This window comes from Gambusia affinis, linkage group LG10 (genome assembly GCF_019740435.1).
Source record: "Gambusia affinis linkage group LG10, SWU_Gaff_1.0, whole genome shotgun sequence".
Lineage (NCBI taxonomy): Eukaryota > Metazoa > Chordata > Actinopteri > Cyprinodontiformes > Poeciliidae > Gambusia > Gambusia affinis.
Window position 1 is genome coordinate 8,903,084 of NC_057877.1, and position 15,883 is coordinate 8,918,966.

A 15,883-nucleotide genomic window follows, 5' to 3' on the forward strand; every position below is an offset into this window, starting at 1 on the left:
GTTCAAGACCTTTTTCTGTTTCTCCAGCTCTCTCCCTTTTTTTTTCTTCATCTCACCCTATAATCATCTCTTCCTCTCTTCTTGACCTCCTCCAAATATTTGCTTACAGTTTTACTTTGTGGAAACAAAGTTTGGACTGATGACTGAATACTCCAGCCATTGTTTATATATATATATATATATATATATATATATATATATAATATGATTTATATTTCTCTGCAAGTTCATCACTTACCACTCTGCTGCAACAAACCTCTTAGATCTTCATATATATATTAACATGACTTAACATGACTTAAAAGAAATTTGACTTAGCAATTTAACACCTTGAAATTGGCCTCCGTCTCTTTAAGAAGCTCGTGCTCTTTCCAACCTTCAGAGCGTCATCACCACATTTCTCCATGATGCCGTTAAAACCAATTTCAGGAGCGTGGAAGTGAAAAGTAGTTGCTACGATGAGCTCAGTAGATATTCAGATCCACCAGGTGACAGCTAACTGCTGCTGCCGCTAGTCTGGAGGAGAGGAGGAGTCGTGCTCTGTGAGGAGGAGCCTCGACTGGAAACTGCTGCAAGCTTAAGGAGGAGCTTTGATAAATAGGCGACGCTTGGTGAGAACGAGCGTTTAGGCACTTCTGAATGACTAGTAATGATTTATTAACATATGTGTAATTCTTAAAACTTGTGTATCCTTCATGCTTTGTCTTGGCCTGTCACAAAACCTCAGAGAAAACATTAAAGTTTTCTGTTAGGATGACAAAATGTGAAAAATTTCAAGAAGCATTTTTATTATTTTTTTGCAAGGCTTTGCACAGTTGGAGCAGGCCATAAAAGCAAAAAAATAAATAAATAAATAAAAAAAATAAAATAAAAAAAACATGGCATATAGCTGTGGCAATAAAAATGCTATTTCCAACCACTTCACTGAAAAAACTCTTAGTCACTGCTGATGTCTTTCCGTCTTGGCATTAACAAACTGCCAGAACGTCTGCATTTACAAAATGCTGCCACATTGGCTGATCCACTAATTATCTACTTTGACTACCAGGAGCTTCCAGTTAATTTTCCTCTTAGCTCACATTAAAGCTGCAACACTCAAATTTGTTTGCCCACAACTGTCCATAGAACTCGCCATCAGTCGCCATGGCCACCACATCCCATAGTAAGTCTCAGACAGAGGGAGGTGGTTTTCAGGATGTTGTGCAGGATGTATGAGCGCTCCTCCGAATGTTGGTTTTTGCTGTGTTTGTTTACCTACCCGGCCCACTCAGAGGTGACTCTGGGGGCGAGTTGTGGGGGCGTTAGAGAGCGCATGGTTGGAGGCAAGCACACATACATGGGTTTACTCAACCACCAGCTAAAAATATCCTCTCAGGTGGAAAAGTGTACGCCTTGTGTTGTGGATAAATTTCAAATAAATGAGAAAGTCACGTCTCCTTTGAGCCATGCTTGATTCATATATCATTTTTACAACAACTGAAGGGAACATACTTGATTGTGAGATACTATTGGTACAAAAGTGCCTGGAAAATACATAATATCCCCGCCCCCCCCCCCAAATGAAAGGGGAGATTTGCACATTTTCCACTTTTCATTTTCATTAATCATAACAATGCAACAACAGAAAGGAAAAGCTACAAATAAAAGGGGAAAAACTGTAACAGAGGTGAAGGACAGGGGTAGAAATTGGGAAAGGGGCAAAGTGACTTATAGCCATACGCATAACGTGTCATGTTGCTATGATTTGTGTGCGTAATCGTTTTTCTTCATACAGATTTTGACCAAAGGTGGCAGCAGTATAGATTTTGTTTCTTCATTTGATTTGTTGCTAAACATCGACGCTTATTCGGTGTGAGGAATGCCACGACTCTTACACTAAAAGCCCCGTCACGACACAATTTCCCCACAAGGAAACAATATTTCTGAACAGATTTGATTCATTTAGTGAAGCACAGCTGTCATCTAACAAGTATGACTTAAAAGACATTTTAAGGTACACTGAGGTACACTCTGTCCCACACTGTTTTGCATAAGTCAAAAAACATTTATTTTCAATTAAAATAATCAAGTGCAAGCAGACTCGGATATGTCCTCTTGCAGCATTAAGGCAGATTATGAAGATAAATAAGGAAAATGAATCTGAGTCTACTCAAGAGCCCAGAACAGCAGAGGACAGAGCGTGACTTTGGTGTCATTTATAAAGCAATAAAAGATAATATTATATCTACAAAAGAAAAAAATCCAATATTAGCTGGGATTAGAATCAGCCAGTAAACTTAGGCATTCAGGCAGCACGCTGTCTAAGCGCCCTCCTCTCAACAGCTCTCGTCTGTAAAGCCATTGCTTAATATTTGGCTGCCGGGACGGGGCCTGCCCTGGAGCCTGCCTCTCTCCACAGCGAAATAAAGTTCGCCCACTCACAAGCAAAATGGGAAAGACAGGGATGGTATAACTCCACTGCTAGGGAATTTTAAATAGGGGAAAGTTGGCATCACTCAACAACTCGGCTCTGCTAAATTCAGCCATGAATATTTCCAGACTGGAAAAATGACCCTCTTCTCAATGCAGCAGAACCGAATCATTCAAGAGAATTATATGTGCGTCAATATATCAGAGCAGGTTGAGACCTGAGCTTTCAGCCACAGTGGGAGAGATGGTTATTTTTGTTTTTTTAAGCGTGGATGTAGAATTGGGTGGGACGTTGCACGCAAAACATTGCTTGAGTGGCGAACCTCGTTGAACTGTGACCACAATTAGATGCGCAAGCAGTCCTTTCCATGACTTATGAGTGGTCAAACACGGGGAATCACGCACTGGACACTCCTGTGCAGAAACACTAACAAAACGACACATAAACACTGTGGAGGAAAGACAGTGAATTTCAATGGACTTTCCTGCTGTCAGAATGTCTGGTATGCATTAGCCACAGACTCCAGTGGGATAGCTGGATCCACAGCATGCATGTGCATGAGGGCAAATCCATGCAAGCAGGCGTAGTAGCACACACACAAAACAACAACGTACAAAAACAAAGAGAGTGAAAGTCAGAGGGTTCACCAGAGTCAAACAAGACTCCGGTTCAGACTTTGCCAAATAGGTCGGAAACATATACATATAGAGGGGCAATACAGGCAGAAGAATTAGCGGTAGCATGCTCAGCTTAGCATCAACTTGACTATCCTACCATTTTTCTTTTACATTTATATCAAAGTCAGGCCAACGCATTAAACAAACGAAGCAGCTGCTATCAGATGGTGAAGTTGCAATGGGGACAAAAACAATAACATCCCTCATGCAACTCAGGACTGCAAAAGTTTTTGTGTGTACAAATAACAATTGTTTGTATGACATAAAACACAATAATTTTTTTTTAAACAAAAACACTGTAGTCAGAGCTTTGTCTAAGCAAAATAATATTAGTAGACTAACTGTTCTCATCAAAGAATTAAGTGTATGCTACAATAACTGTCCATGATGCAGACATGTCTGAACATGAATGATATTTACGGGATATCAGGCAGATGTGAGGGCTGATAGCCAAAAGGCTCCCTAATCGAATTGTGCCAGCATTGAACAGGCCCTCTTTTTCTTTTTTCCCCACATCCCCACAAAAGCCGAATCTTAAAAAGTAAAAGTGAGGTGGAGTTAGCTGGCAAAGGCTATAGGCAAATTTTTATGTGTCTCCTCTGTGACCATGGCAACGAGCGAGTGATTCACCAAAGTATTTGTGCCTCAGGGCACTTTTTGTTTTCACGTTAATGCACACTCTTCATCGGGGTTGATGTGATGAAGTAAAGTCAAAGGAAAATGTCCCTGAAAAATAATATGAAACTATACCCCAAAGTCACCAACCCCAGTGTAAATATGGTGGTGGCATCAGTTTGCTGTCAATTTGCTGAGGTGTGGCTGGTCGGGGTTGATGAATGGAGTAAAGGGCAAGACTGGAAAAGAGCTGAGACTGAAGGGGAGGTTCAACTTCCAGCAGAGAGAAAACCCTAAACATTCACTAAAAGCTCCAGTGGAAGAGCTCAGCACAAGGCATATTCATGTCAGAAATGTCCCTGTCAAAGTCCATCCTGAAATCTGATTGATAATCTGCCACAAGACCTGAGAACTGATTTTTAAAGACTCTGCACGTCCAATCTGACTGAGCTTGAGCTCCCAAAGAGTCGCATTGGTTTGTAGTTGTTGCAAAACTTGTAGAGTCATTCAGCAAAAGCTGAGTCAACAAATTCCCGACTCAGGAGGGCTTAATATAAATACATTCAGATTTTCATTTGTTACAGAAATGGAAAATGATGTATCGCGTAAAACCACAAAATTTGTGAAGAAAAAAAAAACAAAAACGTCAACAGCTCTGAATATTTTTGCAGGTCACTGTATCATCTCACTTTTCCGGAGCCATTTGTTGCAGTTCAGATCTGTGTATGTGTCAGACTTCATTTTTGTTCAACAGTAAAGGAATCTCACCCTAATGAGAGAAACTCTGTGTTGCCAGCTCGAGGTTTTCACTGGCAAATATCTCCTGTTCTTCCATTTTGTCAGCTATAACTAAAAACTCATTTCGGTTTCAATTTAATTCCATCTCTGTCTTTCCCACTCAATTTACTTGTTAGAAAACATTGATCTATATTTCACTTGATTCCAAGAAAACCACAAGTGCAGATGCTGGAAAGAGCTGGAAGGAAGGTGAACGTCCACGGATCACCGGAGGCAAACCAGAGAGACGCAGGAACCGCAGGACTCTTACGAAGCACAACTTATCCCAAATCCGAGCTTCCTGCGTGATTCAAATGCCGAGTCCAATTCCGACAGCTTCCTGTGGAGGGGCACAAACCTGGGTTGACCTGCGATGTGACGGTTCCCAGCAGTTGGATGACAATGAGCGGGAGGAAGTGAGTGTCCGACAGGTGCCTCATCATCGTGAACGCACGGAAAAAGACAGACGTCCACAATCTGGAGGAAAATATGAAAACAGCAGGTCAGACATGTCCAATGTTACTTAACCACTTAAGCAAAAGAAAGAAAGAAAAAAACAAACTAATACCACCCATTTGCGTTTGCTTTTTGGTATTCATGAGAACAAAACTTTCATTTAGAATACACGAGAGCCTAAATAGAATAATGCTTTTTTTACAACCAGTCACAAAAATGCAGTAATTACCAGCTAACAGTGGAATTTCCATTAACCAACCAGTTTATTACCCAACGAGGGGCAAAAAAAAATACGATTAAACCTAAAACTGCAGTGACGTCGCACCGTCAACCACATGAGACGAAACGGCTTCGCATGCTTAGTTCTGAGTTAGGTCCTTGATATTCAAATATGCACCCGAGCTGAGAAAGTAAACGACGCCTGGATGAATGAAAGGATGAAAAGAGGGAAGGAGGAGGAGACGCTGAGGCCTTAAATCACAGACATGACTTCAGCCGGACTGACACGGAGCCAAGAAGCCACCTCCGACTGACCACTCGGTCCAGCAGCTCGGAAACCAGCCGGTTACAACCGGTTTGTGTCCGCGTTTCATTCATGCTGCGAGTCTTTTACGTGGAAACTGACAAACAACCTTTTCTCTCTCAGTATAGTAGAAAAACGATTAGATTTCACTAAGCAGACAAATCAACTGTGTAATAAGACTTTAGTCTGCTTACATGTTTGCACAACTTTTTAATAACATGAGAACATAAATGGATACATGTGGATGAGTCTCCATGTGCACTGCTGTTTTCTACAGACTTTCTGGCTGACTCATCTTCAGACTACTGGCGCTTTTTATTATGGCTCACAAAAGCTGCCAATTAGGGAAAAAAATGTCCACGGCCTCCAGCAGATTCTTGAACTTTGAACTCTGCAGTTTGCTGGTATGAATAAAATCACAGTGAAGAAGCTGGTCTTATCACATAGCAGCAATGACGATAAAAAACTTTTTCTGTGTGTCTGTTCTGTTTGACCACAGTTGTAATTTTACATTCTCAGAACATAAAGGTACATAAGAATCCATCTTTTAAAATAATCCCAGTCCGGAACTGGGAGTTGATGTGTCAAAATGCACGATCCATGTATTTATTGATGTCTTCTAGAAAACCAAAAGTATATTTGTTTTTATTTTAGTCACAGAGTTTCAGTATGTGCTCTAATTGGGCTTTAACAGTTGTTGTTTAAACCATGCGGACTAACCTTGAGGTGGTTAAACATTACACTTCATATCAGTTAGAGACTTGGTAAAATGGCTTTGAACAAGTCAGCTGTGATATATTCAAAGCACAGTGGAAACCTCAGAGGACAATAACATGACAAGCATCTCTGGAAATTCTGATCCAGAAAACCAACCAGGGAAAATAACCATGAATCCGACGAGGTCTGCTCCGGGAATCCGTATTCGTATTCCATGTGAATATGTTCTCATCTTGGAATATCGTTTGCTGGTGCCAATGTTATATTGAGATGGATTTCCTGCCCGCCATGTGTTGTGATGCAGCATCTTCATGTCCCAGCTGTGCTCTTGGTATGAAGATAACAGCTGTTCCTCCGCATCTGTTCTCCGCTGCAGCAACACGAGATCAGTAAACAGGTTGATAGAGCCGCAGGAAAAACTTATTCATGGCTCGCTTTTGAGTCAAACGGGACTTTTTGTGCTTTTCGCTTGCAAATGCCGGGCCTTCGCAAAAGTGTTCACACCCTTCTAACCAAAGCTTGTGATGTTGCAACCTCAAACTCCAATGTGTTCCATTAGGATTTGTGAAGTGAGAAAAACGTGAAGCATAAAAAATGGTTTTCAGTATAAAGTTTTATGTGGATAAATATCGGAAAAGTTTGGTGTGCCTGTTTTCGGCAGCCTGAGTAAAGAAAAACAATTCGCTTTGTTTACAGCTGTTGTAAGTTTAGGACGTTTTCTCTGCCTGCTTTGCACATGTTTTTCCCGTTCTCTGAAAAATATCTGAAGCTCAGTCAGACAGAGCGTCTGTCACCGTCAGTGTTCACGTTTTGCCACTGAATCGCACGTGAATTTCCGTCGGGACTTTGACTGGGCCACTCTAAAATGTCACTGCCTGAACTTTTGTCAACATTCAGGCTCTGATCATGTGTGTGTTCAGCGGTGGAGATCCAAAGGGAGGTGAGGTTCTGCAACACTTTTGGACTGAATAGTTTAAACATTTTCCAGATGAACTGATCAGAGCTTAATGAAATTTTCTAAACTGGGGATAAACAACTTTGTTTAATCAGTGATATTTGCTCTGTAGCCTTAACAGAGGATTCAGATTATTACTCACGAGAACTTTAGTAAGATAATTGCACTGGATTTTATTTATTTATTCAAAGTAAATTTGGCTGAACCTTACAGCAAATTTCAAATCTATTCTTTTTTTTTTTTTTTTTGGAAACCATAACTCTTTTTTTTTCCTTCCACTTCTACATAAAATAAACTCTGTGGATTTCAGTGATGTGACAAATTGTGGAAAAGTGCAAAAGTTCTGTGGAGGGAAAAAACATTAGGCCTCGTAAAATATTTAATCTGTTGCAAGATCAATGTTATTGGAACATAGCAGTAGTTCTATTGATCATCATCTATTTGTCATCGGACATTTTGGTTATTATGTGTTGTAGATAACTAGAAATATGCTGAGTGGTGCTTAGAAATACGAGAGCTGCAAGAGAGACTGTTCTCATATTTGCACATAAACTTTATAGATCCTGAGTTCTTCTGATCTAAAGTGCCTCAGCAGACCACAGAACATTTCAGAGAAGTGACTTTTCTGCTGAAATAAATGGTTCAATAATGGAAATAATATCTCCTTCCAGGAACACTGTGCTTGATAGCTGCCAGCGAGCATATCAGTATGACTGGAAAACTCAGAAAGCTTAAATTCAGGGAAATGGTGTGACTGGAAGTAAAGCTGCAATGGGAGAAACACAGATTGACCACGTTCATTTATTAAAGGTGGCGCTTTAAAAATTTCACACGGACAATAAATTATGAGAAAGGGGATATTTTGTTATGACCTCTTCTGTCCTCACTGGACTTTCCAAAAGTGTTGCTTGGATAATAGCAGCCCCTTTTCTCTACTGACAGCAAATACTGCTGGAATGTTTTAAACTCTGATCTATTATTTTTCAAGGCTGCTGCTCCACACACCTCTCCCTCTGGGTCACATATCAGAAAATAAACCACTGACACCTTTAGAAGCTTTCCGAACAGGGCCAGAAAAATAAACCGGAGCAGAATGAGAGTAAAGCAACCAAAACATATACACCCCCCCCCCCACTTAATGTCATATACTGTGTCAGAAAAATTTCAGTTTGTTCTGGGAATCATTTTTCATCAAACACTCATTTAAGAGTCCCCTTAAATAAAAAAAAAAAGAAAAAGAAAGACTAAATCTTTAAGGACTAGAGGAAGACTGGATGGAGCAATAAAGAAGAGATGGAAAAGAACATTACTTCACTGGTGTGTGTGTGTGTGTGTGTGCGCGTGTGTGTGTATGTGTGCATGCAGAACGTTTCACATTTTGTTCCTGCAGGCCCTCTGCTGTGCCTCCATTAAATAAATTCAGCTTTATGCAGTGTCATCTTTGTAGTGAGGAGAACGACTGGATCTGTCAAAAAATATTACTGCTTCAATTACTGAAACCATTAGATAGTGGGCATAAAGAAAGTTAAAAGAAAAGCTGGCACTTGCAATGGACTTTAAATGCAACTTTTAGTGGAACTTCACATTAAAAGTGTCGTCAACATTTATGAACACTCCTTCATGTCAATCTTATGCACATCCCTTCAAATAAAGTGTAATGAAAATTTCCAACCTTTTCTCTTTTGTTACACTTACAAGTTTGGGATGTAAAAAAAAAGAAGTGCTTTCACAAAGGGCCCAATGCCATTTGTATCCTGAATGTTACAACTTTGCATTGTGTGGGAAAAGCGAAAAATGTCTTACTTCTTTTTGGGAATTCTCAATAACTAAAGAGAAACTCAAAATACAACAATGATTCTGACAAAAGAGCCGCTTCAAAACCAATTTGAATCTTTCAAGATTAAATTGCACAAGAGTTCACTCTATTTACAAGTAGCAAAAGTGTGAAAAGCCCAGGGTCTGTTGCTACGCTTGCAAGGCGATGTAAGTACACGAAGCGTGGAGAATACCCAGGGAAACAGACGACTGTGGGATTGCGGTGGCCGCTGTTTTCTCAGCAAAGATCAAAAATGAGGACAAAAGCGTCCTCCGGTTGATGTTTGCAAATGTGGAGCCAGTGGGAGCTGCTGCACGCCCTTTCACATTCACCGCAATCTGTGATGCATCGGCTTCCCACCTTAGAATAACATCTGTGCGCAGATGCAGTCTGAGATATCCTGGGCTAAAGTATCGAATCACAGCAGCATCAACACTGACCGTTTCACATGGAGCCTTTCCATCTGACACTGATCTCTAGCAGATAATTATAAACCCCAGGAAGAACAGACATGTGAAGAGTCTATCAGAGATGTTTCTATAAATGCAGATACTATCGATGTGAATGTCTGTGGGTTGATGTGGGGAGAGGGGGGGGGGGGGGCAGGGGGGGTGTTCTGTTCTCTAAAAACATCAGGTCCCTGCAGACACGTTCAGGAAGTGGTGAAAGACAGAAACTCCCCTCACTTACCCGCAGGCCTGCAGAAAGCAGGGAATAAGCATGCACACTCTGTACCTTCATGTTGGACTCATCCAAAGTTGATGAGGTTTCAAATTTGGACTGCTTGCTGGAATCACTGTCCGGACCCGAATGTCAGAGCTCACACCAACCTCCCCGGAGCTCTGCTGCAAGCGCAGCCATGCATTTGCAGAAAGCTTGGAGTTTTAATGCAGAACGTTCATCAAAGCCGTGTTACTGTGATGCCTGTACAGATAAAATGACTTTCTCAGGAGTGATAGAGAGCAGAAGCGGCGCACTAGCCGGTCCTGCAGCCTGGGAAAGCCTGCAAAGTCAACACTCAGGTTTACTTAACTCTACTCCCTACCTCTGTCTTTTTCTTTCTTCTTCTTCGCATGCACACGCAAACATATTCAGGGGTTTTACACGAGGCTTTGCAGGGAGAGAAAATTACAGAGGCTGAGAGAGCTGAGTGTGAAGTCGACCATCGATCCACCACTAACTGGTATGGGTCAGCAGATTGTCTCCGGGCTTCCATAGATTACAACAGAGAGTCATAATTTCTGTTAATTTATTAAATTGCACATAGCTGGAAAGTTTGCAAATAGCAACAGGATAGTTTAATTTCCAAATTAGGCATGAAATATTGGATTCTGGAGTATTTTCCCTCTTATCCGTATAACCATTGCTCTCAATTAATGTTGATTTTCTCTCGAGGAATGAAACCCATTAAGACTTGAAGCCAAAATACACACATATTACTGCCTAAAATAGCACAATACTAAAATAATACAATAAGTATGGTGTTTTGAGGGGTCTTACATGTCCTTTTTCCTACAAATACAACAACTGATATTTTTGGCCAAAAACATTCAATTTAATCTCCTGTCACCAAAAGAAATGTCTCCTGAAAAATGAAGATATTTGCCTCTGATTTTCAGACTGGAAACAGATTTCTTTTTTATGTTGCTTTCGAAGTAATGGCTTCCTCCTTACAGAGTGGCCTTTCAGCCTGTGTCATTACAGGAGGAGTCGCTCAGTATTTTTTTTGCCTTTTTGTCCTGAGATTGATGCTCTGAAACTTCCCAGGAAGCTGTGCTGGCTGGATATTCCCGTAAGGTTTACACCATGTCATTGCTTGAACAGATGGATCTTGAATCTTGATGACTCGGCTTGTGGATGTCCACATTTCTCTTTGTAATATCTGCGTTGGTCTCTTTTGACTCCTTTAATGACGCCAAACAAGGAGGCGCTGTGTTTGAGGTGTTACCGTCTCACACACACCCGAAGCTGTGGCTCACATTCACTCAAAGGCTACGAAAAACCCCATGAAACGCTTTCATAGGTGATATGTGGTTTACCCAAATCGTTTATGCGCATGGTAATTAACGCTAAAGGGGAGGAAAAGAGGGCTACTGCATTTGCATGTAAACTTCTGGTTTTTAAGTGTGTGTTTCCTTTAAGTGTCTTTTTTTTAACGATTCCTATAAACATCAGCATGCACTCACCTATTTTTATACCTGGTTAGGAAGCCTGATAATTCAGAGCACACGTTTCTGCTCATGCGTATTGATGTGGACTGTCAGTGTCGTCGTTGTTATGCCGTCTGCTTGTGCGCTCAGCACCGAAAATCCCTCACATGTGCTTCCTATTAAATCCTCTCAGTCCTACCTTAAGGCTGCAATAAAGCATCACATGTTTCATTTTTACGGGAAAGTATGAAATTTGAGCCACATTTCCCAATCAGACCCAGGTGGAGCCATGTAAACATAACGTTAGTTAAACTTAAGTTACACTCTGTAGGCGGTGCAATGGGGTTTCGTGGCGAAATCAGTGTCAGGTCTTTTTTATTTACCCTCTCTTGAGTTTTTCAAATTCTATTTTATAGTGTGTCTTTTGTTTCGAGGTTTATTTTTGAAGACGTTCGGGTTGCCTGAGGACATTAGCCGCTTAAGCCAGAGCACAGGCGGGCGCTGAAGGCTGCCAGTTGATATTCAGAAGACTCGAGGGAGACAGAAAACGAGAAACGGTGCACTCGCCAGCTCGGCTCACCTGCAAAAACGCCCGGAAAAGCCGAACTCAATCCTGTAAAACCCCGCAAATTAATCTCACAAAGACTCAAAGTGTTCAACGTTAAAACCGTGCAAAGACGCGGCTTGTCTTTGTTATGCAAGGAGAGGAGGCTGGAATCTTTCTCTGGAGATTCATTTTGATGGAATTTCCAGACTCAAACATTTTACAGTTACACTTTCAGATTGAGGAAAAACACCAACCAACGCCAAGAAAACCTTTCTGTTAAGATACACTTCTCTCTGCTGCACTTTGGTAAATTTTTTTGTTTTTGTTTTTACATTTTTACATCATTCTGCTAAGACTCTACCCTGGTGTGTAAGGACACATTCTAAACCCAGAAGTGACTCTTTATTTTTATTCTGAAACTTTCCCTCTGTTGTTGACATAATTCGCAGTTTTAGAAACATTTCCCTTTTTTTGCATACATGCAAAATTACATACAGTATTTTTTGTATCTTCTCTATTTAGCAGTGATGATTTTCTATCATTTTCAAAATCTTTGGTTTTTAGATAATCTAAAGCCACTTATTAAATATCAAAGAATGCATGTATTTGATGTTAATTTTAAAGCTCCATGCTCTATGATACAATATATTTTTTCATCTTACAAAGGAGAGTAATGTTGATTGGATATTAATGGATGAAATGCGGAGGAGTCATCTGCCGGTGAGGCAGGAAACAACTATTCCATGGCTTTTTGTTGCTAATATTAAATAATTTAAGGAAAACAGGATGGATTATTTACAACTGCAGCTACATCGGTAGCATAAAAACCTGAATGTAAGCAACAGCTGTGGCTTAGTTTTTCCGTCATCGCCATAGCAACCTGTCTCAATCCAAGCTGGGAGGTAACATGTTTCAATCCACTCCATAGGATAGAGATGTACCCAGATGCTGACGTGAATGCCTCACCTCAAGCCCAAAGGCCATTAGATGATTATGCCGCCTCCTATTGGCCAGTAAAGCAGTTGGTCACCATAGAGACCACAGATGCTGGCTAGTGGACAGACAATGCTGATTAAGGAGCCATATTGGCTACTTTGTTAGCTTTCTATCTATGAAGGAAGATATCTAATATAAATTTTGCTTCATTGTATATTTGTCTTTTATCCTCCAGCAAAAGTTAATTTCTTGTTACTTGTGAACAGGGCATTTTTTTCACATGCCATAATGTATGTCACAGAACATATATATATTTTCTGTAGCATTGTAAATAGGTCATCAATGTAAAAGAGAAGAGGACTAAAAATGTTCAAGCACAAACTCTTTCAGGTTTACAAAGAAAAATAGAAAATATCCAGTGAGCCGTGCTGTGCGGATAAAAATGCCTTAATATTGCCTGCAACATTAAGTTGATGAGAGTTTCATCGTATCAGTAGTTCAAGTTGGTGGTGGCGAGGGGGATGTTTTTGTCTGCTCATTTTGAGACCCGTAGTACCAATCATTTCAACATCCCAACACAATGCGCCCATCTTCTTAAGACTAACGCCAGCAGGGTAATGCACCATGTCGCAAATGATCTCAAACTGGTTTCTTGAGCTTTGCTCCGTATCGGCTTCCACAGTCACCACTTCTCACAACGACACTTTGGGGTGTATTGGAGATTCAGGTTGTGGAAGTGCAGCCATCAAATCTTCAGCTGCCACAGCGGATCTTCCGACACTGGGGCACTCCTTATGGTTTATGGAGGTCCAACTCGATACAAGCAAAGCGCATCTAGTAAATTGAGCAGGCGGTGTACATCCCTGATAAATCCATTCGATCAGAACCTAAAATCGAAATTCTCGCTTGTGGCTGCTTGCTGTAAAAGCGGCTCTCTTCAAACAGCTGCTGACAGCCCATAATCAAAGGGAGACAAACTGAGAGACAGCAAGGTGGAAGGAGCCAGGCAACAAGCATCAAGCAGACAAACAAAAGCTTAGTGCCACGTGTAAACAGGACAGGGAGAATGAAACCCAAAGTTCCACATGTACAAACAGAAGACACAGTCGGTAACTAGTGTGAGTTATGGATGACTTAGATTACAACGTCCTTTTTCATATATTTAGTCTCACGGTCATTTGTGTGCACAGATTAAACCTGTGACATATGAGGGAACTGATTACAGCAGAGACTCAAACATCTGGCGCAACCTGAGCTGACTCCCTGGATGGAGGCTAAACAAAACCCACCAAACTCAAACCTGGAGTAATTATAAAACACTCTTCAGGCCACATGTAACCCTATCCATCTCAACGTCGCTGATGAGTGTGATTATGGTATGGGCCAAATAAGGTCAAAGTGCAAACAAAACACAGCAGTATTTTAGGCTCGATGTTTTTGAAAATGTCACTATTTATACCAAATTACAAGCCAGAGAGCATCTGGCTCTCTGCTGCCAGAAGGATTGATTTGCGAATGCTCTCAATCAGACAGACGTCCGTGTTGAGTTACAGCCGAGCTGTGGTGCAGCGTTTTGACTGTGGGGGTGAAATTGCAGCCTTTGCTGTGTGTGATTAGGGCTTACATGAGAGGATGTCAGTCTGCCATCAGGCTGTGGAGTGATGGGACGGCTGGTTAAAATAACAGGCACATCATGACAACGCACAAAAAAACATTGTTCCTTTAAATTCAACCCATCGGTGTGGTTTCTGGGTACATGACAAACCTGGCTTCATCCACCTATCTGTCACGAACAAGAGTCCTTTAACTCAGCTTTCACCAAAAACCTTTTTTATTTTAACTGTCGTCTTGAAGGAAGAGTTGAATATTAACAAAGGTAAATAAGAACAAAGCTGCACCAATCAGAAAGGCTTAAATAATTAGTTTTGACAGATAAAGACATTCTGGGATTAATTTGTGGTTAAGTCCTTAAATTAAATTAAATTAAATCTGTTAATGAAACAAAACATATTGATCAGGCCATTGAGAAGATTCCTAGAGGCTTGGACTGTGTTTTAAATTTTACCCAATTGGTAAGATTTGCCTGCGATGTATGTAATGTGCCAGTTTGATGGTACGCATGCCTGGGAGAAGCGCCGATCCCAAAGTTAATCTAATATTTGTAATTGGACTGACACGGGCTGAACAGATTCCTTCCCTTCCTCTTCTGCTGTTGCTGTAACTGCAGGTGAACGACGATTCCCAATAAAAAAAATCAACGTCATCGTTCACAACTTCTCCTTCTGTTCCCTGATTGGCCCAGTCAAAAATTGACCGGAGGCAATCGGAGTCAAGGGGAGAAAACCCAGGCCATGCTGGGTGCGAGAATGTTTTCCGAGAGGAATTGCACATGAAGGCAATAGTCAGGCTACCATCGTGCTGTAGGGATGTGCTTCTTCAGGACTCAGAGACAGAGAGGCTGGTCATAGTAGGAAAACCTCCACAAGCTGCAGAAGGCATGTGATAGAGCCAGAGGTTTGGCAGAGCTACAACATAATGGTCTAGACCGACGTGTATTTGTGTGCTTAGAATGGCTCTCAGTGATCAGGCGAAAAAAAATGTCTAGAAGTGCTATATGTGATAGATAAATCAACTGGGGGAAAGAAATAGTAAACAGTTGAAAGCAGGATGCTTTTAATTTTCTGCCAACAGATTGGACAAACTTCTGCATCCACTGTGCTTCCTATGGAGTCGGATGCACGCAGGCGGCAGGGCAAGCTCTTCAGCTCGACCTTCCTGCAACAATATTTCTATTGATCAGAGCCGTCCCTCCTGGGTCTGCTGTTGACTCTGCAGCTCAACGAGCGACGCGGGTCAGATGTCAAAGCCGTGAGCTCATGCAAATGCAGGGCTCCGGGCAGCAAAGAGTCCTCTGTTTGGACGTGTTTTAGCCACATACCACAGGACGATACCCACATACCTGCCGCATGTAGCACCCACAGCGCACCAGCCAACACAAAAGCAGGACCAAAGAGCTTCAACAAACCACAGGGAACTTTATGAGATTTCATTGAGCTATTGTTAAAAGTGTTGAACTAAATTTCATAAAAAAACATTCAAGCCACAATAAAGCAGCACAAATATTTCCAGGCTTGAGACGCTGAGATTTTATTTGAAACACAAAGTATTTATATTGCTTCTCTGGGAGGGGGGTGGAGGAGGAGGGTTTGTCGTTGATGTCCACTAAAGAAAGAAACTTTAATGTGTTTTCGGAGTAAAAAAATAAATTGGGATTTGATGAGGCCTGCACCCATGCTAATTTTTT

At 41.2% G+C, this 15,883-nt stretch overlaps 1 protein-coding gene across 2 annotated transcripts in view; it reads right to left on the bottom strand.

Annotated features, from left to right (window-relative positions):
- The window catches only part of ddr2a (discoidin domain receptor tyrosine kinase 2a), a 30,167-nt gene that overhangs the window by 13,594 nt on the left and 690 nt on the right, over window positions 1-15,883 (bottom strand). For both annotated transcript variants that reach the window (XM_044129060.1, XM_044129059.1), the window contains exon 2: window positions 4,838-4,956. In XM_044129060.1, coding sequence (XP_043984995.1) covers window positions 4,838-4,956 — 119 coding nt within the window. The remainder of the gene's footprint in view (window positions 1-4,837; window positions 4,957-15,883) is intronic.